Here is a 27,373-nt window from a genome sequence, read left to right on the forward strand (position 1 = left end):
CTATTTTGTTGATAAGTTAATTTCTGTCATATTGTAGATTCCACATACGAATGATATCGCATGGTATTCATCTTTCTCCTTCTGATTTACTTCACTTAGCATAATAATATCTAGTTCCTTTCATGTTCCTGCAAATGGCATTATTTCATTCTTTGTAAATTGCGTAGTATTCTATTTATATATGTACCTCATCTTCCTTATCCGTTTATCTTTTAATTGACATTTAGGTTGTTTCCATGTCTTGGCTATTGTGAATAAGGATGCTCATGAACATAGGGGTGCGTGTATCTTTTTGAATTATAGCTGTGTCCACATATATGCCTAGGAGTGGGATTGTTGGATCATATGACAACTCTATATTTAGTTTTCTAAGGAACTTCCATACCATTTTCCATTGTGGCTGCACCAACTTACATTCCCACCAACAGAGTTGGAGGGTTTCTTTTTCTCCAATGTGTAGCATATTAGGCATTTGAGATGTTGTGTGTTGAGTATATCAATACTTTGTTTCTTTTTATTGCAAAGCAGGATCCTACTGTATGGATGTATCATAACTGTTTATGCATATCTCTCCCAGTTCAGGGATAATAAGATTTGGTTTCCAGTTTGGGATTATTCCAAATAAAACTACTACAAATATTTACACACAGGGTTTTGTGAAATGGGCTTATGTTTCACTTGGGTAAATACCTAGAGCAGGATTTCTGGGTTCTGTTGTAAGATTGTATTTAATTTTTTAAAAACAGACTAATTGTTTTCCAATGTGGCTACACCATTCTGCATTTCTACCACTGATGTTCCAGTTGCTCCCCTATCCTTCATAGCATTTTGATATTGTCAAGTGTTGTTCTTCCCGCCCGCTCCCCCCATTCTAATAGTATGTAGTAGTATTTGTTGTGGTTTTATTTTGCATTTCTCTAATAACTAATGATATTGAGTATCTTTTGTTATACCTATTTGCCATCAATATATCTGCTTTGAGATAGGGTCTGTTCAAATCTTAATTTTTTATTTGTTTGTTTTCTTCTTATTGAATTTGAGGACTCTTTATATAGTCTAATAGGTCTTGTATCAAATATGTGTTTTGCAAATATTTTTCCCAATCTGTGTTTTTTATTTTCTTAATAGTATCTTTCAGGAGCAAGGGTTGTAAATTTTTATGGAGTCTCCAATATATCACTTTTTATTTATCATACCTTGGTGTTATATCTAAGAAATCTTTGCTTAACCCAAGGTCACAAAGATTTTTTAACAGTCTTATTGAGATATAGTTCACACATTATAAAATTGACACACTTAGAGTGTACACTCCAGTGGTTTGGGGGATATTCACTGAGTTGTGCAACCATCACCACAATCCAGTTTCAGAACATTTCATCACCCATGTCCATGAGCAGTCACACCCTGAATAAGTTTCCTATTACTCCTATTACTGCAAATGCGATGACTTAAAACAGTAGAAATGTATTCTCTCGCAGTCCTGGAGGCCAGGAGTCTGAAGTCAATATCACTGAACCAAGATCAAGGTATTAGTAGGGCTGCAGCGTCTTCAGCGACCATAGGAAAGAAGCTGGTCCTTGCCTCCTCCAGCTTCTGGTAGTGCCAACATTCTGCAGCTAGTGACTGTATCACTCAAGTCTTCAAAGTCAGCATCTTTAATAAAAAGGAATTAAATTGTCATTTATAGAGATGTGGATGAATCTAGAGGCTGTCATACAGAGGCAAAGTAAATCAGAAAGAGAAAAACAAATATCATATATTAACACATATATGTGAAATCTGAGGAAATTGGTATAGACGATTTTATTTACAAAGCAGAAATAAAGACATAGACACAGAGAACAAATGTATGAATACCAAAGGGGAAAAGGTAAGATGAATTGGGAGATTAGGATTGACATGCATGCTAAATCGCTTCAGTCATGTCTGACTCTTTGCAACCTTATGAACTATAGTCAGTCAGGCTCCTCTGTTCATGAGATTCTCCAGGCAAGAATGCTTTGAGCGAGTTACCATGCCCTCCTCCAGGGGAATCTTCCTGACCCAGAGATCTAACTCATGTCTCTTACGTCTCCTGCATTGGCAGGCAGGTTCTTTTCCACTAGCACCACCTGGGAAACCCTTGGAATTGACATATATACTCTATTGACACTATGTATAAAATAGATAAGTAATGAGAACTTACTGCATAGCACAAGGAACTCTTACTTAGTGCTCTATGGTGACCTAAATGGAAAGGAAATCCAAAAGAGAAAGGATATATGCATACATGCAGCTGATTCACTTTGCTGTATGGTAAAACTAACACAGCATTGTAAAGCAACTATACTCCAATAAAAATTAAAAAATAAAAGGATCTTCAGATTTCCTCTTTCAAAAAAGCACAAAAACAAAGTCAGCATCTTCAAATCTCTGCTTCATCTTCATATCACCTTCTCAGAACATTTTCTGTGTGTGTCCAAATCTCCCTTCACCTCCCTGTTAGAAGGATATACATGATTGCATTTAGTACTAGCCACCTAGTGCATAATAGTGTCCCCATCTCAAAATCCTTAACTACATCTGAAAGAACTCCTCCTTTCTTTATCATATAAGTATCATTCACAGGTTCCAGGGATTAGCACGTGGAGATCTTTTGGGAGACCATTTTCCCACTTATTATTCTCCCTGTTCCTGCCTGTCTCAGCACTGCAGCCCCAAGCCACCGCTCATCTACTTTCTTTCTTTATCGATTTCTCTATTCTGGAAATTTCAGGAAAACAAAATTATGCAATACGTGGTGCTTTGTGACCGGCTCCTTTAGCATAGTGTTTTTGAGATTCATCCATGTTGTAGCAGTACTTTCTGCAACAAGTTATATCGCTATGTCATTCCTTTAAATAGCTGAACAGTATTCCACTGTAGGGATATACATGTTGTTTATTCACTCACCAGTGAATGGACATTTTATCTGTTGAAACTGACTACATGGTCCTAAAATTTATATGGAGATGCAAAGGTTATAGAATAGCCAAAACAATCTGAAAAATGAAGTTGAGGTACTTACATTATCTGATAGATATATTTGCTGTGAAGCTACAGTCAACAAGACAGTGTGAAATTAATGTAAAGACAAATAGATCAATAGAATAAACTAGAGGATCCAGAAATAGGCCCATGTATACAGTACATCAATTTTTGCTCACGGGGACAAAGTGGGGAGGGTCTATATCTACTTTGTCCATGACTCTGTGTCCTCACCACTGATCTCATGAGAGCACTCAGCTGTGCATGTTAACTGGACTCCTCGGCTCAGTTAGAAGCCTGGGCCTGCATTAAGACCCCCACATCTCTAGCCCCCTGTGTCTACTCCCCTTGTGGGCCCACTCCGTGCTGGTCCTGCCTCAGGCTGTCCTGGAGCTTGCCTGCTTCTCCAGCCCCTGCAATGCCTCCAAGGGCCACTCCCCATCTCACCTCACTTACCAGAGGGCCACAAGGGGCCCCTCTCACAAGATGCCAGTGCAAAGAACTCCAGGCTGCAGCCACCACCTTGGCCTGCCCTGAGCACATAGCATCTGGCCGCACACCCTGGCCCTGACTCTGTGCTGTGTTCCATCACCACGCTGCAGTGGGCATGCTTCCATCCTCTCTAGAGAGCCTGCAAGTCCTCCGAGGGCCATGCCAGCCTCTCACTTACTTCTGTGAGCCCAGCTTTGCTCAACCCTGCATAGCTGTTCTCACAAGCGCCTTGTTCGCATGAGGAGGGGACGGCAGAGCAGGTCTCAAGCCTCCTGCCTTTTTCCTTGCAGAAGCTGCGCAGCAGAGCCGGCCAGGGACCTGCCCACATTTCACAGACTTCACAGAGAGATGCCCAAGTTGGGCATTTGAATCCTGCCCTCCAACCCCGCACCCCCCCACCACAACTCTTCCTCACCGCTGAGCAGCCCCCATGCACCCTAGCCTCCAGTGTAGCTTCATTATCCATCCAGATGGGCTGCACTTGCACTTGCTTTGAGCCAGCACAAGATGGCTTTGGAGTAGACTTGAGGGGAATAGGGCAAAAGGATTGGGGCACCAAAATAGCACAAACCCTTTCTTTGAGGAAGGAAAATTAAAATTCAGAAGTGTGATTCTCTAAGGGGAAAAAAAACTGCTTTAGTGAAATGGAAACTCTTAATCAAACTGCCCAGTTATGAAAATACAGTGTGCGGTGTGCTATAATGGAGAAGGCAATGGCACCTCAGTCCAGTGCTCTCGCCTGGAAAATCCCAGGGACAGAGGAGCTTGGTGGGCTGCTATCTATAGGGTCGCACAGAGTCGGACACGACTGAAGCGACTTAGCAGCAGCAGCAGTGTGCTATAAAAAGTTGTAATCTGTATTAATAAGACACTAAATTTATAACAAGGAACTGAAAGCTTTGTCAGCCAGTTTTGTTGAAGCAGAAATTGAGAATACAGTGCTGTCCAAGAAAATTCCCCACTGTGATGTGTTCCATGCCTTCCCATCAAACACAGTAGCCACTCCCACGTGTGACTGTTCTGCTCTGACATGTGACACGTGTGACTGAGGAACCGATTCTTATTTTTCACTTAATTTTAATTCATTTAAATGCACATGTAGTTAATGGCTAGAGTATTAGCACAGCTCTAGATGGTGGAGATGGACATTCACAAGATCCTGCCCCACTCCTCCTAAGGGACAGATTTCTTCATTGTGTCCTGTTTGTGTCAAAATTGTGAAGCTAACAAAAGTTAATGTGTGAGAATATCTTCAAACATTGTGTAAAAGACAATATTCAGGATATTACGGTGCTTCAGACTGGGAAGGACATCTTGAATAAGATCCCAGGACCTAAGTCGTAAGGGAGAAATGGATGGGTTTAATTACATTCTTGAAATGCTGGCTTCTTGAATATCACCGACACAAGCTGTTGATAATAGGAAGATGAGTTTATTGCTCACAGAGGTCAAGAAGAACTCAGCCTCAACAGAGCTATGTGAGCATCTTACAAAAGACAAGATCAGAATGCAGTGGGAAGTTTGGTTCAAGGCAAGTCTTTCAAAGAAGGGGTGGGATTAAGACTGGGGAAAGATCACAGTACAGTAGCCCAGGATTGGTAGAAAGAGCAGCCCCTGTCCCAGAAGACCTGCCCTTGGTTCCTAAAGTAATCATTTCTGATTTTACGATGTTCTGAAAACTCTCAATTTACAGGATGCTAAAACAGAACAGCTTTTACTTACGTGGCTGCCAAGGAAGCTGAATTTTCCAGATGTCACTGTGTAATGAATGATCATGTCAGTATCCCAGGAACAGAAGAGACTGATGGGAAATAGTCATTTTTAAAACACACTGAAGTTTCCAAGAAAAGTACCACAAATTTTGGAATTTATTTTCTGGGTCTGTATCTTATTATGGCTTCAGGGTGATATATAGCAAATAATAATATCCAAAATATTATTTTGGGGAAATAGGAAGTTGATATTATAACATGACTTTATGATAGATAAGAGAATGTATTTGCCATAACATAACAAAGAGGGGGTGTTTGTTTTCTACTCAGTTTATCTTTCATTGACAGCAAGAAAAAAAAAATCTTTAAAATTTGAACTATTGGCATCTCAGTTTTGGCTGAGATTGTTTGGGCAGATGCTGTGGAATTAACTTCTGTTCCCACCTCCCTCTCTTGGGCTTCATGTAATGAAAGGTCTGCAAAATCACTTCTCAGGATTTCTGGCAGCCATGGCTCCAGAGATAATTTGGGCTCCACCAATCCAAGGCATCTGTATGAAACTTAAATTTGGAACTGAGTTGAGTAGGAAGAAAGGCATCCATTTTGCTGGTATAGAGTGTGGCTGACATGGGGTAAGTCTGGGACCAGAAACAATGCTGTAGTTTCCTGATTTGGAAAGTTTGCTGATGCCTCCGAGTCCTAACTGTGGGATGAGCAATGGCCCCTTAATCACCCCACCATGTATGTGGCTTTGACAGTCATTCCAAGAAACTCAAGAGTAGAAATTAAAAGATGCTTGCTCCTTGGAATAAAAGCTAGCTTTGAAAAACCTAGATGATGCATTAAAAAGCAGAGTCATCACTTCGCTGACAAAGGTCTGCATAGTCAAAGCTCTGGCTTTTCCAGTAGTCATGTATGGATGTGAGAATTGGACCATATAGAAGGCTGAGTGCTGAAGAATTGATGCTTTCAAACTGGTGCTAGACAAGACTCTTGAGAGTTCCTTGGACAGCAAGGAGATCAAACCAGTCAATCCTAAAGGAAATCAACCCTAAATATTCGTTGGAAGGACTGATGCTGAAGCTGAAGCTCCAATACTTTGGCCACCTGATGCGAAAAGCCAACTCACTGGAAAAGTGATGATGCTGGGAAAGATTGAGGGTAAGAGGAGAAGGGGGTGACAGAAGATAAGACGGTTGGATGGCCTCACTGACTCAATGAACATGAGTTTGAGCAAACTCTGGGAGATAATGAAGAGCAGGGAAGCCTGGTGTGCTGCAGTTCATGGGGTAACAAAGAGTCAGACATGACTTAGCAACAACAACTTAATATTCTATTTTTAAAGGAAGCATTTCTATTGTACTTAAAATAGATACATTGGATTTTGTTATCTGCAACTGAACCTTGACTAATGTAAGTTCAAAGGAAAGATCCCACATTGCAAAGTGAGCTGGGAGACAAGTATACCACATGCAGAAAGGTATCTAAACCTTACCCACATCAAGGATATAAAGTTGTAGGGATTTTGAAGATTAGGAGAGGATGTGGGGAGACAGTTTTGGTGTCCTATGACCCTAAGGGCAGAAGGGAGTGGATGCCTGCCCCTTATCTCAAGTCTAAGGAGAGGGGCTTCAAGGTCACAACTTGGAGAGCTTGTTAAGTGGCCCCTGGAGTTTGGAGGACGCAGCAGACTGGTGTTTGACTCAAACCTGAGAACTACAATAGGCAGAGACTGCTGATGGCTCCCTGTCTCCATGGCAGTGAAGGAAAGATGACTGTATAGGGATCCACCAGAGCTCCAGTTTGCTGGAAGCTCCAGTTTGCTGGAATGAGTGAAGTGGATATGTCCCGTGGACCAGATGTGAGCTTCACACATGTGAAACTTTCAGCAAAGGTTTAATAGGTCTGGTCCTAAATAGCTGCCTGGAGCTGGGGAGACCTCAGTGGAGGAAGGAAGTTAGAGGTCCATAGGTATAAGGGAGGAAAAATCATTTTCCTTCTACCCTTCTGAGTTCTTGGCTGAGACCCCTGTAATGAAATAAGATTAAGCACTTCCCTGTGATCCAATGGTTAAGAATCTGCCTTCCCATACCGGGGATGTGGGTTTCATCTCTGGTCCAGGAAGACCCGACATGCCATGGGTCAACTAAGCCCACATGCTACAACAAAGACCCAACAGAGCTAAAATAAAATAATAGTAAAAATAAATAAATCAAATAAAAATAACTAGCTTAGGTTTTTTTTTTTTTTTAAAAAAAAAAGAAGATTAATAAGAGAAAAACAAACAAGCTTTTAAACATGCATACCTCATGTAAAGGTAGGAGATGCCCAGGGTAAAATGAGGAACTCCACAAGGTGTTTTAGAACTCTGGCTTAAATACCATCTTCAGTTACAAACAAAAGAAAGACATGGGGAGTCTACGTGGACAGATCCAGCTGGTACTAATCTCTTTCTCTTCTCAACCCTCAATACCAGTGATCACCCTATGCCTGGTTACATCACCACCATCCACCATAACTTTTAGCTAGCACCTACCGTGCCATAAACCCTGAGCCAAGAATTTACATCAGTCTGCTTTTATTTGTGTATTAATATTTATAGTTGTGCTGGGTCTTCGTTCCTGTGCTCAGGCTGCTCTTTATCTGTGGCAAGTGAGGGCTACTCCCTAGTTGCAGCTCATGGACTTCTTATTGCAGTGGCTTCTCTTATTGAAGAGCAGAGAGTCTGGGGCACACAGGCCTCAGTAGTTGTGGTATACAGGCTTAGTTGCCCTGAGGTAGGTGGAGTCCCCAGACCAGAGATCAAATCCATGTCTCCTGCACAGATAGGCAGATTCTTTTTTTTTTTTTTCATTTTTATTTTATTTTTTTTTAATTTATTTATTTATTTATTTTTTCAGTGGGTTTTGTCATACATTGACACGAACCAGCAATAGATTCTTAACCACTGGACCACCAGGGAAGTCCGTCTGTCTGCTTTTAAACTCTCACCATTTACAAATGAATACTTCTGAGTAGGGACTCAAATGAGGAAAAAGAGGCTCAGAGAGGATAGAGGACTTCCTAAGGTCACAGATTTAGAAAGTGGCAGAGATAGGATTTGAAGCCTGCTCTGTCTGATTCTAGAGCCCTTACCTTCTTTCCATCCCATCTCTGTGTCTTGCTAGGGCGACTTCCACCATAATTTTGCCTCCATGTTGCTTCTTGGCCCTTTTCTTGTTATTTGCCCTTTCCTCTATTAATGTTCCTCTATCTTAGTACCTGATTCCTTTAGAGGGGGACTGCCTTCCACATATCAGTAGATCAAGGAGAGATCATTTGGTTGACTTCACATAGTTTTCTCAGCCTCAAGGTGCAGGAGAAGAACCTCCAGCTTCTATTTCATCATCCAGTCCCTGCTGGGACAGGGTCAAACAGGACGGTATGCATTCATGACCTTCCTTTCCTGCTTCTCCATCTTTAATACACACGTGCCCTGATCCCACTTCAGTCCCTCCTTAAGAAATGAGAGAAAACCCCTCTTCTTAGTAGGTATCTCCCCTTAGCCACCTACATCCCTCTCCCTGCCTCTCCTTACCTGAGACCCGGAGCAGCAGCAGCAGTTGCCATGGTCACCCCCAGAGCCCTCCCCCTCCACTTCATCCCGCTCCCTGGATCCACTGTGCATTGGTCGCTTCAGCATCTTTTCCATTTACTGGAGGCTGTTGCCTCACTTGGGTGTTTTCCATCTTCCCTGAGGAGGCTTGATTGTCAGTTTGCAGTTGAGAAACCCTGAGGAAAATGTAACAAGACATGGCAGCTCAGGAAAATGCAGAAGAAAGAGAAGAGAGAGGTCACTGCCCTTGTGACATCTTCCTTCCTGCTTTCATCATGTCACTATGCAATTGGGCAACACTCAGCAGCTCCCCATTCTCCACAAGAGCAAGTCTAGACCCATCCATCTGATGTCCCACCTCTCTGCCACCAAGACTGCCTCCAGCCACCAGAACATTCTCATCACTGGCCACTGACCACTACCTCCCACAACCCCTCCTACCAATCTCCCTGCCTGCCTGACACTGTGTATCCAGCTTTGACTTGCCTTTTGAGGCCTGAGTCAAGCTTTCCCAATGACCCACCTTCTTCCATCTTACTCCACCCCATGGTTCCCAAGGATGGGCATGTGGCTGAGTCACTCAGGAAGCTTGGTGAACATACACCCGTCTGGGCTCCACCCCCAGACACACTGATTTGATAAGTCTGGGGAGGGCCTAGGAACCTGCATTTTAACAAGCATGCCAGGTGATTCTGAAGCAAGTGGTCCAAATAGAGGATGAATCAGAGTTCATCCATATCCAAATGTCCTATACGAGTCAGTTAGCCCCCAAAGTGTTCCTCAGGTGCTCTGCCTGGGTCTAAGGTATGTGCTTCCCTGAGTTCCAGTCCAGACGTGAGTATAGAAACCACAATTTTAATGGTATCAGGAGTGACTCCAAGGATTGAAGACCTGCTGTGTGCCAGGTGTTTTACTCAGGTTGTCTCATTTAATTCTACCAGCTTTGGAATTGTGTAATGGATATTCATCATCTTTTGGCCCTCAAGCACCCAATACCCTTTCCATCTGGGGGATATGCCCCAAAGTGTGGGTCTCACTGGGCACGGAACTCTACTTCCCCTTCTACTGAGCATGGAGAAAGATATTTCTCCTGCCCTTTCTCCCTGGCATCTATGGTACAGACATGTGACTTGACCTAAGTGGCCAAATGCATGATTTTCAGAGGGGTCAGCCCCCAGGTTGGTGAGGAAGTCCTCACAGGATGGCAGGGGGGCTCAGGGGAGGGAGGACTGTACCTTAGCTCTCAGGGTACCTGTTTCACAAAAATAGGGGAAGATGGTAAGAATATGGATCGTGGGCGGTAGCGTATGTTTGCTCTCAGGGAATTTAGGACGACTTTGGCCTTGGCCATTCCTGAATGGGAATGGAAGGACCCATCATCTCTTCACCACTAGTGGGGCCCCTTCCCCTTTAGAGTCAGAAGAGGTAGAAAATCAGAAAGTACTGATTGAAATCTGTTGGTAGGCCTGAACACGTATTTCATGGATGAGCTTGGGAGTGAAGGGGGAGCTGTAGGGGCAGAGAGGCAGAGGAAGGCAGGGGGCGTTACCAGCAGGGCACGTGGAGGACAACCTCCAGGAGCCTAACTGGTGAGAGCTGGTCACCACCATCCCTGCCCCTCGTGTGATATAAGGAAGAGGCACTCAAATAGAGTAGGCTCCCTGTTGTTCCGTTCTGTGTGGCTTTGAGGCGCTAGGTCTTCAGTAAAGGAGCTCTAGTTTTTGTCCCTGCCAGTAAGTGGTGATGCACTTCTCATGTTCCAGGAATGGGTCTCTGCCTTTGTGGGGTTGTTCTGAGGATCCAGTGGCCAGATGCACCCCTGCTGATGCCCACAATAAACGCACACAGTAGACAAATGATATTGCTTTACCGGTCCTAAGCCATGGATCCTATCTCATCCTCCCAGTATTGTCCCAGGATACGCCCTTCTGGTTAGCTTAATTCCCCTTTCCCAAATATGGAGTTCTTACCATGACATCTCATCTTCTCTTTGCTCCATGGTTTTCAACAATCTTCTAGGAGTGTTGGAAAAGGCCATAAATGAAGGGGAGAAATCGAAACATCTGATTCTAGAGGAGAGGGCAGCCCTGGCAGCTGAGAGAACAAGATGCCTCTGTACTGGGAACTCTGTCCAGTTCAAGCCAAAATGTTGTGGTCCAGGGAGAGTTAGCAGCTGTAGCCTCTGTGCCTCATGATCCCCACAGACCTTGACAGTGAAAAGCATCAGGCAGTGTCTTCATTTTTAATATTTATTTATTTAGTTATTTGTTTATTTGGCTGTGCCAGGTCTTAGTTGCAGCACATGGGATTTTCCACCTTCGTTGCAGCATGTGGGATCTAGTTCCCTGACAGGGATGGAACCCAGGGGGTCCCCTGCATTGGGAACTCGGACTTAGCCACTGGGCCACCAGGAAAGTCCCAGAGAGTGTCTTTATTTAATGCAAACCCTGAGCCGCCGGTGGAATGAGCAGGTTTGGGGCCGTATCTTCTCTTGTGAGGGGACAAAGCACGCCCAAGGTTATCAGGTAAAAGAGGGGAGTTAGCAGGGCCAAGAAGGTGGGATCCTGAGCCTTAGACGTCACCTGAGTTACAGATCAGCTCATGTCACTGACCCCCGCCTCTTCCCCTTACACCCCTCTTCAGGCACAACTGCCAGGTGGACACGGATGGAGGTCGGAGATCATTCTTGTGGATTCCTGTGGCTAAGATGCAAATGACCTCTGCGTGATAGCAAACAGACCGATGAAGACCAGGGTCTTACTCAGGATTCCACACGCCGCAGGAATGACGATGCTGATCCCAGGGGCCCTGGGGGAGACAGAAGAGTGAGCACTGCTATGGGCGTGGATGCTCCCACACACGTGCGTATTTGTCATGGTCTTTCACACCCCTTGGCTCATCTGCTCACAATCCCTCCTTTCCCCATACTAACTGGCCCTGTCCTGTCCATTTAGTTTGTCCCATCACCTAAAACTACTGATTAGAAATATACTTAGCAGAGAGCACAGAGTCCATGTCCAGAAGAGGCACCAGGGAGAAAGGACAGGCGGACAAGGCTCCTTCCTGCCTTGATGCAGTAGAGAGAGCAAGGGCTCCCAGAGCAAGGTAACCTGGCTTCCATTCTCAGTATCAGGACCTATCCTGGGAGAGTCACCTCACCTCTCTGGCCTCATTTATAAACCAAGAAGATTCCAGTCCTCATCAAAATCCCATCATGAATTTTCTTAGGCTTCAGCAAGGTGATTCTAAAAAAAGCCCTGAGTAAACATCAGTAGGTGCCATAAGAAAGGGATGCAAATGAATGAAGAAAGTTGGCTTGTATAGACTCAGCAGATGTGGAAATGGGTTGTGTGTGTGTTCAGGTGCCTCAGTCGTGTCTGACTCTTTGCGACCCTATGGACTGTAGCCCTCCAGTCTCCGCTGTCCATGGGATTCCCCAGGCAAGAATACTAAAGTGGTTTGCCATGCCTTCCTCCAGGGGATCTTCTTGACCCAGAGATCAAACCCATGTCTCTATGTCTCCTGCACTAGCAGGTTCTTTACCACTAGTACCACCTGGGAAGCCCGTGGAAATAGGTTATAGCACAACTAATCCATAGAGATGAAACACCGGTCGAAAAGAGAAACAGCAGGGAAACTAATAGAAGTCCAGATATAGATCTAAAGATAGCTAAGAATTCATATCTAAGGAAATTGGCAGCCCAATAGGTAGGCAAGAATTGTCTAGTAAATAGTCTTGTGATATCTGGGTGGCAAAATCTTAGAAAAAGTCGTTGCTTCTATCATTCATGCCATATAGCAAAATAACACCCCCTGGATGGATTAAGATTAAAATAAAGTGGAAAAAATAGAGAAGGCACCAGTAAATAGAATAAACATAATTAAGGAATAAAACAAAGCAATAATTTAAAAATCAACAAGTTTTGCCTATGCAAAACTTAAACCTGAATGTACAAACTAGCAAGGGAGAGATGATAGAACAGCCATAGAAAGCAGCACAGGTCCTTTTGTGCTAAAACCTACCCCCAGCCTGCGGCACCGTCTCGCATCTGCAGGAACTGGATGTCTGAGGCAGCCAAGTTCAGCCCTGGCTGCCCTGGCTGGGAGCTGGGGCGGGGGCTGGAAGGCAGGGCCTCTCTAGACCGTCAAGCTTGCAGCTGTGCCCCCTGCAGTGCAAGCCTGTGCCCGGTTCCAGCCCTCCCGCCCAGGGAGTTGCCAGCTCTCGGCTCCACAAACTGTAACCTGTCCAAGTGTCTCATGCCAGTCCCCTGCCTTATCCCCTCCAAGCCGGGGAACGTTTTCTTGCACAGAGCTCCTAGAATATGTCCACTCTCAAGGGCCAGCATGGCATCCCTTTCTGAGGCTGTATGCAGGCAGCCAGACACCCCCACTCCATCCCACCCCACCCCAAGCACTCCGGCCACAGTCCTGGGGAATTGCTGTGCCCCTCACCGAGTGCTGGCTGTACAAGCCCTCTAGCTCCCCAGCCCCCTCTCCGTACAGACAACTCCTGTGGTGCCCAGAAACACCTTTAGTCCCTGTGGGACTCGCTTTGGTCATGGCACGCTTCGCTGGGTTTCCTTCCCTCCCAGTCCCACTCCCCAGGAATGGTTTTTCCTGGGATCACTTCCTAAAACATTTGCACAAGATTTTCTCCGCAGCCTGCCTCCGTGGAGTCCTCCTAAGACAGGGTGACAGTGGCTTTCTCTGAGGTGCCAAACTCTTCGGCCCCAGATAGGCACCTCTGTTCTTCCATCTCCTGGACAAACTGCTCCCTCCTCTAAATTCCCTCTTTTTCAAACTTCTCAGTGGCTTCTGACTTCCCAACTGTACTCTGATGCATAGAATGGTTCATGTTAATTAAAACACATAAAGTCAACAGGTGAAGGAAGTATAGCCTCTAGTAGGAATATGGGCGAATGTTTGCACTCTCAGTTGATATGTTGGAAAATTAGTGAAAAAAAAAGAATAGCATTTATTGTAAAGATTTATTTTATTTTAAAGATTTTAATGATCACCTACTATGTACCAGACACTTCGGCACAACAGAAGGGGAAGAGGGCACTCTGCCTCTACCCTGTGGAGCTCAGAGTCCACAGTAATAGATGAAAGCAAGTCCCAGCTCATGTCCGATACCATGCAGGGCTCTATGGGGCTCCTGGGCACAAGGTTTTTGTGTCCCCCATTTCTTTGATTTTAGGAAACAACATTCATTCAGCCTCCATGGCTTTCCCTGAGCCCCAGGGGTCAGATTCAAGCAGTTGTTAATTAGGGAAGGGAGGGGAAGCTAAAGGCAAAGGAGGAAAGAAAGGTATACCCATCTGAATGCAGAGTTCCGAAGAATAGAGATAAGAAAGCCTTCCTCAGTGATCAATGCAAAGAAATAGAGGAAAGCAATAGAATGGGAAAGACTAGAGATCTCTTCAAGAAAATTCGAGATACCAAGGGGACATTTCATGCAAAGATGGGCTCAATAAAGGACAGAAATGGAATGGACCTAACAGAAGCAGAAGATATTAAAAAGAGGTGGCAAGAATACACAGAAGACATATACAAAAAAGACCTTCCTAACCCAGATAACCACAATGGTGTGATGACTCACCTAGAGCCAGACATCTTGGAGTGTTGAATTCAAGTGGGCATGAGGAAGCATCACTATGAACAAAGCTAGTGGAACTGATGGAATTCCAGCTGAGCTATTTCAAATCTTAAAAGATCATTATCTGTGAAAGTGCTGCACTCAATATGCCAACAAATTTGGAAAACTCAACAGTGACCACAGGACTGAAAAAGGTCAGTTTTCATTCCAATCCCAAAGAAAGGCAATGTCAAAGAATGTTCAAACTACCACACAATTGCACTCATCTCACACGCTAGCAAAATAATGCTCAAAGTTTTCCAAGTGAGGCTTCAACAGTATATGAACCAAGAACTTCCAGATGTTCAAGCTGGATTTAGAAAAAGCAGAAGAACCAGAGATCAAATTGCCAACATCTGTTGGATCACAGAAAAAGCAAGAGAGTTCCAGGAAAACATCTATTTCTGCTTTATTGACTACGCTAAAGCCTTTGACTGTGTGGATCACAACAAACTGTGGAAAATTCTTCAAGAGATGGGAATACACTTTACCTGCCTCCTGAGAAATCTATATGTAGGTCAAGAAGGAGCTGGTAGAACCAGACATGAACTGTCTGCTTCCAAATTGAGAAATTGAGAAACTGTTCCAAAGTGAGAAAGGACTACTTCAAGGCTGTCTATTGTCACTGTGCTTATTTAACTTCTATGCAGAGTACATCATGCGAAATGCCAGGCTGGATGAAGCACAATCTGGAATCAAGATTGCCCGGAGAAATATCAATAACCTCAGATATGGAGATGACATCACCCTTGTGGTAGAATGCGAAGAGGAACTGAAGAGCCTCTTGATGAAAGTGAAAGAGGAGAATGAAAAAACTGGCTTAAAACTCAACATTCAAAAAATGGAGATCATGGCATCCATTCCCATCACTTCATGGCAAATAGATGGGGAAACAATGGAAACAGTGACAGACTTAATTTTCTTGGGCTCCAAAATCTTTGCAGGTGTTGACTGCAGCCATGAAATTAAAAGACGCTTCTTGGAAGAAAAGCTGTGACCAACCTAGACAGTATATTAAAAAGCAGAGACGTTACATTGCTAACAAAGGTCTGTCTAGTCAAAGCTATGGTTTTTCCAGCAGCCATGTATGGATGTGAGAATTGGGCCATAAAGAAAGCTGAGCACCAAAGAATTGATGCTTTTGAACTGTGGTGTTGGAGAAGACTCTTGAGAGTCCCTTGGACTGCAAGGAGATAAAACTAGTTCATCCTAAAGGAAATCAGTCCTGAATATTCATTGGAAGGACTGATGTTGAAGCTGAAACTCCAATACTTTGGCCACCTGATGGGATGAACTGACTCATTGGAAAAGACCCTGATGCTGGGAAAGATTGAAAGTGGGAGGAGAAGGGAACATCAGAGGATGAGATGGTTGAATGGCATCACCGACTTGATGAACATGAGTTTGAGCAAGCTCTAGGAGTGGGTGATGGACAGGAAAGCCTGGCATGCGGCAGTCATGGGGCTGCAAGGACTCAGACACGACTGAGCAACTGAACTGAACTAGGGATTCAAGATCAGGGAGAAAAAGTCAAGAGCAGCCTCTGGGCAAGGTCCTGTTTTCCCATCAATTGTTGTTGTCGTTCAGTCACTCAGTTGTGTCTGACTTTTTGCAACCCCCTTTTTGCAACTTCCCTGTCTTTCACTATCTCCCAGAGTTTGCTCAGACTCATGTCCATTGAGTCAATGATGCCACCCAAACATCTCATTCTCTGTCATCCCCTTCATCCTGTCCTCAATCTTTCCCAGAATCATGGTCTTTTCCAATGCGTCAGCTTTTTGCATCAGGTGGCCAAAGTACCGGAGCTTCAGCTTCAGCATCAGTCCTTCCAACGAATACTCAGGGTTAATTTCTTATAGAATGGACTGGTTTGATCTCCTTGCAGTCCAAGCGACTCTCAAGAGTCTTCTCCAACACCACAGTTCAAAATCATCAATTCTTTGGTGCTCAGCTTTCTTTATGGTTCAACTCTCACATCCATATATGACTGCTGGAAAAACCATAGCTTTGACTAAACAGACCTTTGTCAGCAAAGTGATGTCTCTGCTTTTTAATATGCTGTCTAGGTTAGTCATAGCTTTTCTTCCAAGGAGCCAGCATCTTTTAATTTTGTGACTGCAGTTACTATTTGCAGTGATTTTGGATCCCAAGAAAATAAAAGTTTTTTTTTCTTGTTTGTTTTTGTTCGAGTGTTGAGTTTTAAGCCAGCTTTTTCACTCTCCTCTTTACCCCTATCAAGAGGCTCTTTACTTTCTCTTTCTGCCATTAGAGTGGTATAATCTGTATATCCGAGGTTGTTGATATTTCTCCTGGCAGTCTTGATTCCAGTTTGTGATTCCTCACCAGTGGATACAGACAATATCTTTGAGCTGTTTTGCAGATATTGAAACCCCCTCCAGGTGGTAGAAGTTAACAAAGATTAATAATGGTCTGCCACCCACAAGCATGTAGACCCTAGACCAGTTGGACCTGAAGGGTGAGGATGCCGACTCCTACTTATGTCATCACCAGCCCATCAGAAGAATGTTCATGAGCTGATCACACCCTCTCTGAACAATTACTACGAAGCTTGTCACTATCTTCCCCAAGTTGCAACACATAGTTTTGAGAACATTAGCCCACAGTGGCCCCCTTTGCCTAGCAAAGCAACAAAGCTACTCCTTTCTACTTCACCCAAAACTGTCTCTGAGATTTGATTTGGCACCAGCATACACAGAATCTGAGCTTTCAGCATCACATCTATTTTGACAGATATATTTTTTAAGTACCAGAGCCCTGTAGTGACTCTGCTTCTCTTCCACATTTTGGATCTCACGGCAAATTGTTTCCAACTTTTGGAAAACAAATTGGCAGTATGTATAGAGGAAAATGGCTTTCCAGGTAGCTCTGTGATAAAGAATCCACATGCCAGTGCAGGAGATGCAGGTTCAATCTCTGGGTAAGGAAGACTCCCTGGAGGAGGAAATGGTAACCCCCCATAGTATTCTTGCCTGGAGAATTCCATGGACAAAGGAGTCTTGTAGGCTATAGTCCATGTGGTCACAAAGAGTTGGACACGACTGAGCATGCCAGGACATATACAGAACAGTATAAATGTTCGGCTTCTTTTAAGAGAATTTCTTTTGAGTGAACAATTTAAAAGAAGAAAAGGACATCTACAAATATGTGTTCATCTCAGAGTTATCAGTACTACAAAAAATGAAAATAATCTCAATGTCTAAAAACAGGCAAAAGATTATGTGAGCTATGGCTTTCTACCAATAGAAAAGTACGCTGAAATTCTGACTACAAAGACTAGGGAGCAACACTGAAGAATAGTTTTAGCCAAGAAAAATAGTGAAAATGTGTATAATTAGAATTAATGCCACATTAAAATATATCCAAGCATGAATTAAAAACTAGAAGAAAAGATGGACAGAAAAAGACACATTAGATTGATAGGAATATGGAAGATTATTTCTTTCTCTGTTAAGTCAACATTTAGTGATAAACACACTCTAAGATAAATAACATTTAATAATAAACTGTATAAAAAGGTGTGCATGCAAAGGTCATGTTTCTTAGCTTTGCCTGCACATTTTAAGAGTCCTGAAGATCTTATAAAAATTACTGAGACCAGCCCCACCTCCAGAAATTCTAACTCTTTTGGTCTGCAGATGTCATGTGCATCAGTATTGAAAACCAGTCAGGGATTTCCCCAGTAGTCCAGTGATCAAGACTCTGCCTTGCAGTGGAGGGGACGCTGGTTCTATCTGAGATCCCACATGCTGCAGGGTGCATTCAAAAAAATTTTTTAATAAGTAAATAAAACAAGCCAAATAAAAGCTTACGCTCTGGGATATCCTAACACACATCACTTGCTCAGAGCTGTTGGGCTAGATTATGGCTTCCAGCTCTGATTTTTTTTCTACCCTCCCCTGCCACCCCCTCCAACCCCAACCATAGAAACAAGGAAACTGAAGCCAGAGAAGGCTTCTGAGTGGCCTGAAGTTACACTTTCAGTTGATCTGGCTGGCATTAGAATCCAGGGTCTCTTTTCCCACTACACCATTAGGGGTTTGCTGAGCCCTTGGAATTCAGCACAGACGCCATTTCCCTCTCCTTAGCCCTCTGACATGCAAGAAGCAAACACAGAGGGAAACGGTGGGGAGAATGGCAGCCTCGTCATTGCCTCCAACAGCCTCCCCCTCACACCAGCACCACCACGCTCCTTCCACCCCTGGGAAGGTCCACTGGACCGAAATGACTCAAACCCACCCTGCCCTCTACCTTCCCCCATCCCTCACTCCCCACATCCTCTCAGCACATGGACTGGGAATCAAAGGACTTGGTGTCCAATCCAAGGGCCCAGAGACCTGGAAACTATACCTGGTGACATGTGTCACATTTGTGGGAGTGACTATGAAACCAGAAGAGGAGAGGCTATTAGTTGATGTGAGGATGAGTTGGGTCACAGTCCTGGGCCTGGGACGGAGCTTGGTGGTGATGGGAGGAAGGGTGGGATTCTGAACAGACGTCTGGCAAGGATAGTCATCTGAGGCAGGGGGTCCCAAAGAACCTGCAAGAAAGCACATTGGATGATTGGACAGATGATGGATGGACGGAAGGGTGCGTGGTAGCGTGAATGAAACTGAGGAGGGAAATGAACATGCCCACTCATGAACCAAGGTTTCCTTTTGCTTTTAATTTTAATAAAGAAATAGTGTGCCAGTGCTTGGGTCAGAGATAGGGAAAAGGAAAGAAGGAAGGAAAGAAGGAGGGAGGGAGATAAGGAAGAAGGAAGGTATTTCCAGGCTATTCCTTTTATTGGAAATGCACTTGCCTGCTATTCTTCACCAATCCATATGTGCCCTTCTTCAAGAATAATTCCCTGATTATCTTGTACCATTCTCTCTGCCTTGCACTCACCCGTACCTGTGGCATATTGCTTTGCAACTTATCTTTCATTAATATATTGCAGATATGTCTTGTCTTCCTTAGATATGGGCTCCACAGGGGCTGGGAACTTGAATCTGCCCCCGTTCTAATCTGCTTTCCTTAACTCATCCAGTCAACATCTGTGGAGGCCCTACTATATGCCAGGCACTTCATCAGTTGCTAGAGCTATAGAGTCAAATAAGGCACAGATTATTTCCTCAAGGTTCTCAAAGATGAATAGGGGAGAACAGCTAAGGAAACTGGCCACTGCTTCACCCAGTGAGATGAGCTGTCTATGAAGAGGGCGCAGAGTGAGCCCTGGTGCTTCACTACTCAAAACGGAAGCCATGGACCAGCAGCGTCAGCACTGTCTGTGAAGAGGCTGGAAATGCAGAATCTAGGTCCCATCCTAGACATACTGTGGCTAAAATAATACCCCCAGGTGGTTTGTGCCCACTTAAGGTCTGAGGAGTTCTGCTTTGGAAGCACACAAGAGGGCCCTCAGATGCATCCTTAGGAAGGTAGGGTGACTCACAGAGGCTTCCCAAGGAAATGACTTCTCCATGAAGACCTGAAGCATGAGACTAAATTGTCCCAAGTCCATCACTCACCTTTCACCATATCCCACTTCCTACACTAGCACAGCATGTTAGGTTCTGCTCCCAAAGAGGAATCCATACAAAGAATGAGATGTAATCCCTTCTTACTGTTGGACCAGTTGTCTCTCAAGGACCTCAAATGAGAAACAAGGAGCTTCTAGAACAAGGAGCGAGGTCATAGGCTTCTAGAAATCCTGAGCCACAGCCCTAGTGGTCCACCACCACTGTCCCACCCGACCCGATTTGGCTGTCCCACCCTCTACCACCCACCTACACATCACTCACTCTTGGTCACCACCAGGCGGACAGGGTGGAACAGGATGATGGGGTCGCCGGGTCTCAAGATCACACATTGGTACAGTCCTGAGTCCTCCACTTGAAGGTTGATCATTCGGACTTGCAGCATGCCTTCCCTGGGGATGTCTTCTAGGAAGTACTTCCCCACCTGGACTTGACTGGACCCCTCTGTGATTGCCAGTGTCTGGACCTCCCCGTTATCTTTCAGCCTCTGCCAAGCCTTCTGGTTTTGGGAATACATGTTGGTATTGGTAGGACAGCTCACGGTCAAGGTCTGCCCCTCTGCTAGAGTACATTTCTCCTCATATACTTCAGCGACAGCTTGGATTTCTGTAAGCAGAGAATTTGAGTTAAGTTCTGTGAGGAATAGCTTCCTTCTCTTTGGGAAAAAAAAGAAAAAGAGAGAGAGGAGCCACATTTCTTTCTTGTTCAATCACCGAATTTTTAGACAAGATCCTCAAGGTCTCCAGAGAAGATGCAGCTTTCCCTGCAAGTTAGCATTAGACCCCATATCTTATCACTGCAAGTAGTTTTTTTTTTTTTTTTTTTTTTGGGGGGGGGGTCGTTTGGTTGGTTTGTTTGATTGATTTTGACCACAAAAGTTAGACTGTGTATGATTTGTGCAAATCAGCTTTCATAAATGACTGTTTTTGAGAGGAAGAAATTGTCTGAATAGAGACAGAGCGTGGGACACATGCTAGGACCATGAGTCACAGGGGCATGACGGGAGGGAACAATTATAGAGAAGGATGTACAGGGTGAAAAGTGAGACTGCTGAATCCTAACCACTAGACCACCAGGGACAGGGTCCAAAGTGGATGTGAGGAGATGTTACTATCAGAAAGTGACTCCACTGAACAGCTAGAGGAACTTCATCTAAGTCAGAGGAGAGAGACCAGTTCAAGAGACTATTGGAAAAATGGCGAGAAAGCTATCTCAAGGACGTGGTGGACATTGATGTCTGGCTGTGTGGTCCTCATCTCTCCTTTCCTTGGGGAGTAGAGCACCTCTTTCTCAGGGCCCTCATCCTTTGTATCCTATGTACCTTTACTGATGGGGCTGCCCATATTCTCCAGGATGGACACAGAGACACAGACTAAGCCAAAGAATCTCACCACCCTGGCCATGCTGATTGGCCTAGAAGTGGGCGCATGATTAAGGTTGGCCAGTCAGAATCCTCTCTGAGACTGCTGCTCTTTCTTACTGTGTTGATTGGTCTATAGGATGTTGCTTGCTTCCAAAAGAGTTCTAAATATTACAGAATGTCAAGGAGTCACAGCAGTGGTCCTCCACTGGGGACAATTTTCCCTCTGGGGACATTGGGCAATGCCTGCAGATATTTTTGGTTGTTATAATTGGGAGCTATGCTATGCTGTGCTTAGTCACTCAGTCATGTCCAACTCGTTGAGACCCCATGGACTGTAGCCCACCATGTTCCTCTGTCCATGGGATTCTCCAGGCAAGAATACTAGAGTGGGTTGCCATTCCCTTCTCCAGGGGATCTTCCCAACCCAGGGATCGAACTCAAGTCTCCCACATTGCAGGTGCATTCTTTACCGACTGAGCTACTAGGGAACCCCCATCATTGGGAGCAGGGAGGTGCCAAAAGCATCTAATGCGTACAGGCCAGAGATGTTGTTAAACATCCTCCAGTGTACAGCCAGCCCCCGTAAGAAAAAATTAATCTACCCATAGTGTCAATAGTGCCAAGGCTGAGAACCCTTGGATTACAGGGACAAAAATTTCAATCACACTCCTGAATGTTGAGCCTAGAATTGGCATGAATTTCTGGTCTGGTCCAAGGGATCCTTGCTGATGGGAGGGCCAAGTAGAGTTGAAGAAGATCCAGGTCTGTGTTTTCAACTGGACACAGCAGGGCTCCCTTTACTAAGGGACTACAGTTTATCCATCCAGGCCTGAGATACCTTCCTTCATGGGAAACCAAATAATGGGCTGGATAGTGGTGGGTCAATCCACCTACCATTACCAAGGTCAGGCTATCACTACCTACAATTATCGCTGCTTTTATTCATCTAAATGTTAGTGTCCCCCTAAAATTCATATTTTGAAATCTTAAACTTCAAGGTGGAGATAGTTAGGTCATAAGGGCTTTGCCCTCAGGAATAGGATTAGTGCCTTCATTAATGAGGCTCCAGGGGGCTCCCTTGCCCTTTCCCCCTCATGAGGACACAGTGGGAAATTGGTAGTCAGTCTGCAACTCAGAAGAAGACCTTCCCCAGAACCCAACCATACTGGTACCATGACCTTGAATTTCCAGCCTCCAGAACTGGGAGAAGTAGATTTCTGTTGTTTATAAGCCACCCAGTCTGTGGTATATTGTTATAACTGCCCGGATGGATTAAGACGGTAGGAGTTACAGGAGACAGATTGCTCACACACCTGCCAGGCTCTTGTGAAAGGAGACAGGAAGAAACCAATGCAGAAGTGAAGTCTGTACATCACTTTCTGCACCATTTCAAGAAAGGAATTCTTTATATTATTAATGTAAAAAAAGAATAACAAATACCTTTTACCGCTAAGTGTTTAAGACACTCTCTCATTTAATCTTTATAACTTATCAGTTGATACTGCTATTATTCCCAGTTTCAAGACAAGAAAATTGGGGCACAGAAAGTTTATTTAATAACCCAGAAGTTGTTATGTGATTTGGGCTTCCCAGGTGGCCTAGTGGTAAAGAATCTGCCTGCTGATGCAAGAGTCGCAGGTTTGATCCCTAGGTTGGGAAGATCCAGTGGAGTGGGAATGGCAGCCCACTCCAGCATTCTTACCTGGAAAATCCCATGGACAAAGGAGCCTGGCAGGCTACAGTGCATGGGGTCGAAAAGAGTTGGACTCAACTGAGCACACACACACATTGTGTGATTTTGCCCAAGGTCCCACAGGAGAAATGTGTGAAGTCAGGATTCAAACCCTCATAGTCAGACTCTAAAAAGTGTCTGACTCTTGGCGACCCTAGTCTCAAAACTAGAAATAATACTATCAACTTATAAGTTATAAAGATTAAATCAGAGTGTCTTAAATGCTTAGCAGTAAGTGTGACCCCATGGGGTATAGCCTGCCAGGCTCCTCCATCCATGGGATTTTTCCAGGCAAGAATATTGGCATTTCCTTATTCAGAGGATCTTCCTGACCCATGGATTGAACCTGGGTCTCCCGCACTGCAGGCAGACTCTTTACCATCTGAGCCACCAGGGAAGACTCTAGAATCAGCTCTAAACCTCTGAGCTAGATTGCCCAGGGTAGATGTTTGGTTGGGATTAGAGCCAGTGCCAACCCAAGTGAGAAGAGCTGACTAACAACTCTATTCCCCAGGATATAGGGTCTAGAAGGAGCTTTTATGTTACACCCTAATCTACCCTGATAGGACCCAGTGGGGAAAAAAAAAATTGGTTTCCTCTCAGTCTTCCTTCCATCTTCTCCCAGTTCTCCTTTGGAAAAACCTGAATAAGACACAAGGAAGGCTTCCCTGGCAGTCCAGTGGGGTTGGGAATCGGTCTGCCAATGCAGGGACACAGATTCCCTCCCTGCTTCAGTGAGATACCACATGCCAAGGGGCAACTACGCCTACGCACCGCAACTACTGAACCTGTGCCCCAGAACCCGTGAGCTGCAACAAGAGAAGCCAACGCAATGGGAAGCCCATGCACCGCAACTGGAGAGCAGCCCCCACTCACCCCAACTAGAGGAAGCCCACGCACCGCAAGGAAGACCCGGTGTGGGCAAATAATGAATAAAACTAAAAATAAATAAATAAACACAATCTCCACTGCAAAATGAAAACAGGTTTGTTTTTTTGAAAAAAAAAAGAAGAAGAAGAAGAAAAGGCACACGGAAATGCACTGGTCCATGGAACCACACTCCTATGTACCCATCCAGATCATCACCCCAGCACCAAGGAATCCTTGAGTAACCCTGGTGTGCAGGCTCTATCAGGTGATTGTCCAGGACTCTGCTCAAGGCAGTGGGTCCCCAGAAAACATCCTCTCCCTGGAATCTTTTCTGTCTTTCCAAAGCAAACCTTTCTTTTAACTCCTTGTTGATAATGCTTCCCTTCTCTGCTTATTTTCTCAATGTATTCATGAGGACTGGGAGCAGGGACAAGGAAAGCTCCAAGTGCTTCCACTTTTAGTGAAGGTGTGAGCTGGGCAGGAAGAGAAGAGTAGGGCCCCGGCAACCCTGTGGAGCCTGAGCAGCGGAGCCTCAGGGCCCTGGGATCACGGCCTCTGTGAAAATGGGCATTTTTCTTCTGAGCACTTCTGTGTCCTCAGCAACAGCAGGTTTCCTGGCCCATGCTTGGCCACTGGGATATATTTATTGAGTGGACTATGTCTTTGGGGTTTAGGCTTCCCTGGCGGCTCAGTTGGTAAAAAGTCTGCCTGCAATGCGAGAGACCCAGATTCGATCCCTGGGTGGGGAAGATCCCCTGGAGATGGAAATGGCAACCCACTCCAGTATTCTTGCCTGGAGAATTCCATGGATAGACATGGGGTCACAAAGAGTTGGACACGACTGAGTGACTAACACTTCTTTCAACACCAAAAGCACCATGATGGCATATAAAGGGGAAAAAAATTCAAACTCAAAACCAAAATTCCCTTAGATCACGTCAAGGTGAGATTTTTTTCACTCAGGGTTTTGCATGTCCCTGACAACATCAAAAGGCACAGGCATCTTGTTGTTTCCCTAACCCACCCCCTTTAGTTCTGTCCTCAGGCCCTGTGTGTTCTGATTCTTTTAAGTTTGGGTGGAGAAACCCAGTGTGGCTTATCTATGGGATGGTTCTGTCTTGGGTGGCCACATCCCCCGGAGCTTCAGAGGAAAAGGGAGACCTAAGTGGAGGGCTTGGCCCCAACCCCAGGTCCTGGGCAAAGAGCTCACCTGCTCACGCCTCCTCCCCATCTTACCTGGGATGAAGAGCATCCAGAGCAGCCTCCAGAGCCTGGCCTTTCTCATCCTTCATGCGCACTGACTCCAACTGCTCTGTGGCTCCTGGCACAGCTACAGGGGGACACTCTGCCCCAGAGGCTCCAGAAAGTTGCACAACAGGATGTTTTGCCATTGCTGGGAGGTGCTGAGTCTGATGCTGTGTTTCATCACTGGTTATCTTGGCTCCAGACGTCAAGGACGACATAGGAATCCAAAGACTGGGCTCATTCATAGACCAGAAAAGACGCAGGATGATGTAGTACAAGACAGTGAGAAGAGAAGAAAGAAATCGAGAAGGTTCCTTACTAGAGGCAATGAAAGGCAGATTTGACAGTGTGAAAAGTCAGTAACAGAAAAGACTCACTTCAGAAATAATCCCAAATGTAAAATGAACAGGACACTTTAAAGAGCTCAGAAATATACTGGAGGGCAAGGCATAGAAATCCAATTTACAAATCATCTACAAATAAAAAATGTCCTTGAAGTTTAACGTGGGACAGTGGATCATAAACGAGGTTAAAAGTGTATATTAAATAAAAACACTTTCCAAGGTACAAGCACCCCAGTGTTCAGAGCAGCACTAATTACAATGCCCCAAATATGGAAATAACCTAAGTGTTCACAAACAAATGAATGGATAAAGAAGATGTAGTATACATGCAAATATATAGGAATATTATTCAGCCGTAATAAAGAATGAAACAATGCTATTTGCAGCAACTGGAATGGACCTAGAGATTATCACACTAACTGAAGTAGTCAGACAAAGACAAATACCATATGATCTCACTTATAGGTGGAATCTAAAATACAATACAAATGAACTTATTTACAAAACAAAAAATAGACTTGGAGACATAGAAAACAAACTTATGGTCACCAAAGGGGAAAAGAGGGGAGGGAGGGATAAATTAGGAGTTTGGGGTTAGTAGATACAAGCTACTATATATAAGACAGATTTAAAAAAAAAAAAAAACGAAAGGTCTTACTGTATAGTATAGGGAACTACATTCAGTATTTTGTAATAAACTGTAACAGAAAAGAATCTGAATATATATATACATACATATCTGAAAAATTATATATACTCTGGATCATGGATCACTTCACTGTATATAAGAAACTAACACAACATTGTAAATCAACTACCTTTCATAAAAATTAGAAACAAAAAAAGCTACTCTCCAGGTCTGAAAAGGTATCTGAAATTGGAAGTTGAGAGAATTTTTAACATTGGCAAGGAAAAATTCATAAAGTAAAATCAAGACTGGACGGTTTGCAGGTGAGAGATTTTAAATTTAAATAAAAGCTCCTGCTGCTAAACAAACAGAAAAAGAAAACTTGAGTCCTTCAAAAGGATTGAACTGAGTGGGACTCAAATTTCTTCCACCGAGTAACAAATACTGAGAGACAGTGGGATGATGTGTAAAGAAAATCTGCCTCTAGAATTTTATACAAAACCTGATTGCTATTCAAGTGTGAAAGCAGCAAAAAAGTACTATCATGTCTGCAAATTTAAAAAGCAAAAAAAAAAAAACAAAAAACAAAACAAAACTCTAAGGTTAACTTCAACATTTTAAATTAAAACTGTTGAATGCAGCAACTTCTAAGACATCGACAATAATGAGGAAATTTAAATCCTACTATAACACCCTGCAGAGATCATTGTAGTTAAGATTTTGCTAAAAAATTTTTCTATTCTTGGTTCTATAAATGATATCAGAAGTCAGGCTTGCAACTGCACTTGGATTGAAATCTGCCGGAAGCACTATTTGTTTTATTTGTCTGGCTCACAAGGAGACAGAGATGTTTTGAAATTTTCTGACTCAGTGAGGCGTCTATTTGATTTTTACAAGGATGAGTCAGATTTGCACAGTTAATTTAACAGATCCCTCTTCTTACAAGATGTGTCTTCCAGACCTAAATGAATACTACAACACAAGCCAATTTTTTGTGTCTTTGCCTACTTTCAGGGTTCAGGGTCAGTGTTCAGGGTCAAATTCCTGGAAGATTAAGAGAAACTTTTTTTTTTTTAATTAGTTTTTGGCTTCATGTCCTTTGAGGCTCTGCTATTAGCTGTATATTCTTACAAGATCATTAAGTCTTCTGGGTAGACCGATACTTTTATCATATAGAATGGCTCTCTTTGTCTATAGCTCTTTTCTTTGCT

General features: G+C 44.1%; 1 protein-coding gene across 2 annotated transcripts; it reads right to left on the bottom strand.

The window, feature by feature from the left end:
- Positions 1-988: 988 nt before the first annotated feature.
- On the bottom strand, positions 989-25,325 carry TREM1 (triggering receptor expressed on myeloid cells 1). 2 transcript variants are annotated; one of them, XM_043450805.1, is made up of 7 exons: positions 25,182-25,325; positions 20,245-20,586; positions 18,812-19,001; positions 10,776-11,613; positions 8,788-8,981; positions 5,221-5,299; positions 989-1,653 (listed from the first exon to the last, which is right to left on the bottom strand). In XM_043450805.1, exons 1-4 carry the CDS (start codon positions 25,228-25,230, stop codon positions 11,508-11,510), a joined length of 687 nt encoding a protein of 228 aa, XP_043306740.1. In that variant the 5' UTR covers positions 25,231-25,325; the 3' UTR covers positions 989-1,653; positions 5,221-5,299; positions 8,788-8,981; positions 10,776-11,507. The 2 variants fall into 2 exon arrangements, with proteins under 2 accessions (XP_043306740.1, XP_043306741.1); XM_043450806.1 differs by lacking the exon at positions 5,221-5,299.
- Positions 25,326-27,373: the final 2,048 nt, after the last annotated feature.

Source organism: Cervus canadensis, chromosome 28 (assembly GCF_019320065.1).
Source record: "Cervus canadensis isolate Bull #8, Minnesota chromosome 28, ASM1932006v1, whole genome shotgun sequence".
Taxonomy (NCBI): Eukaryota; Metazoa; Chordata; class Mammalia; order Artiodactyla; family Cervidae; genus Cervus; species Cervus canadensis.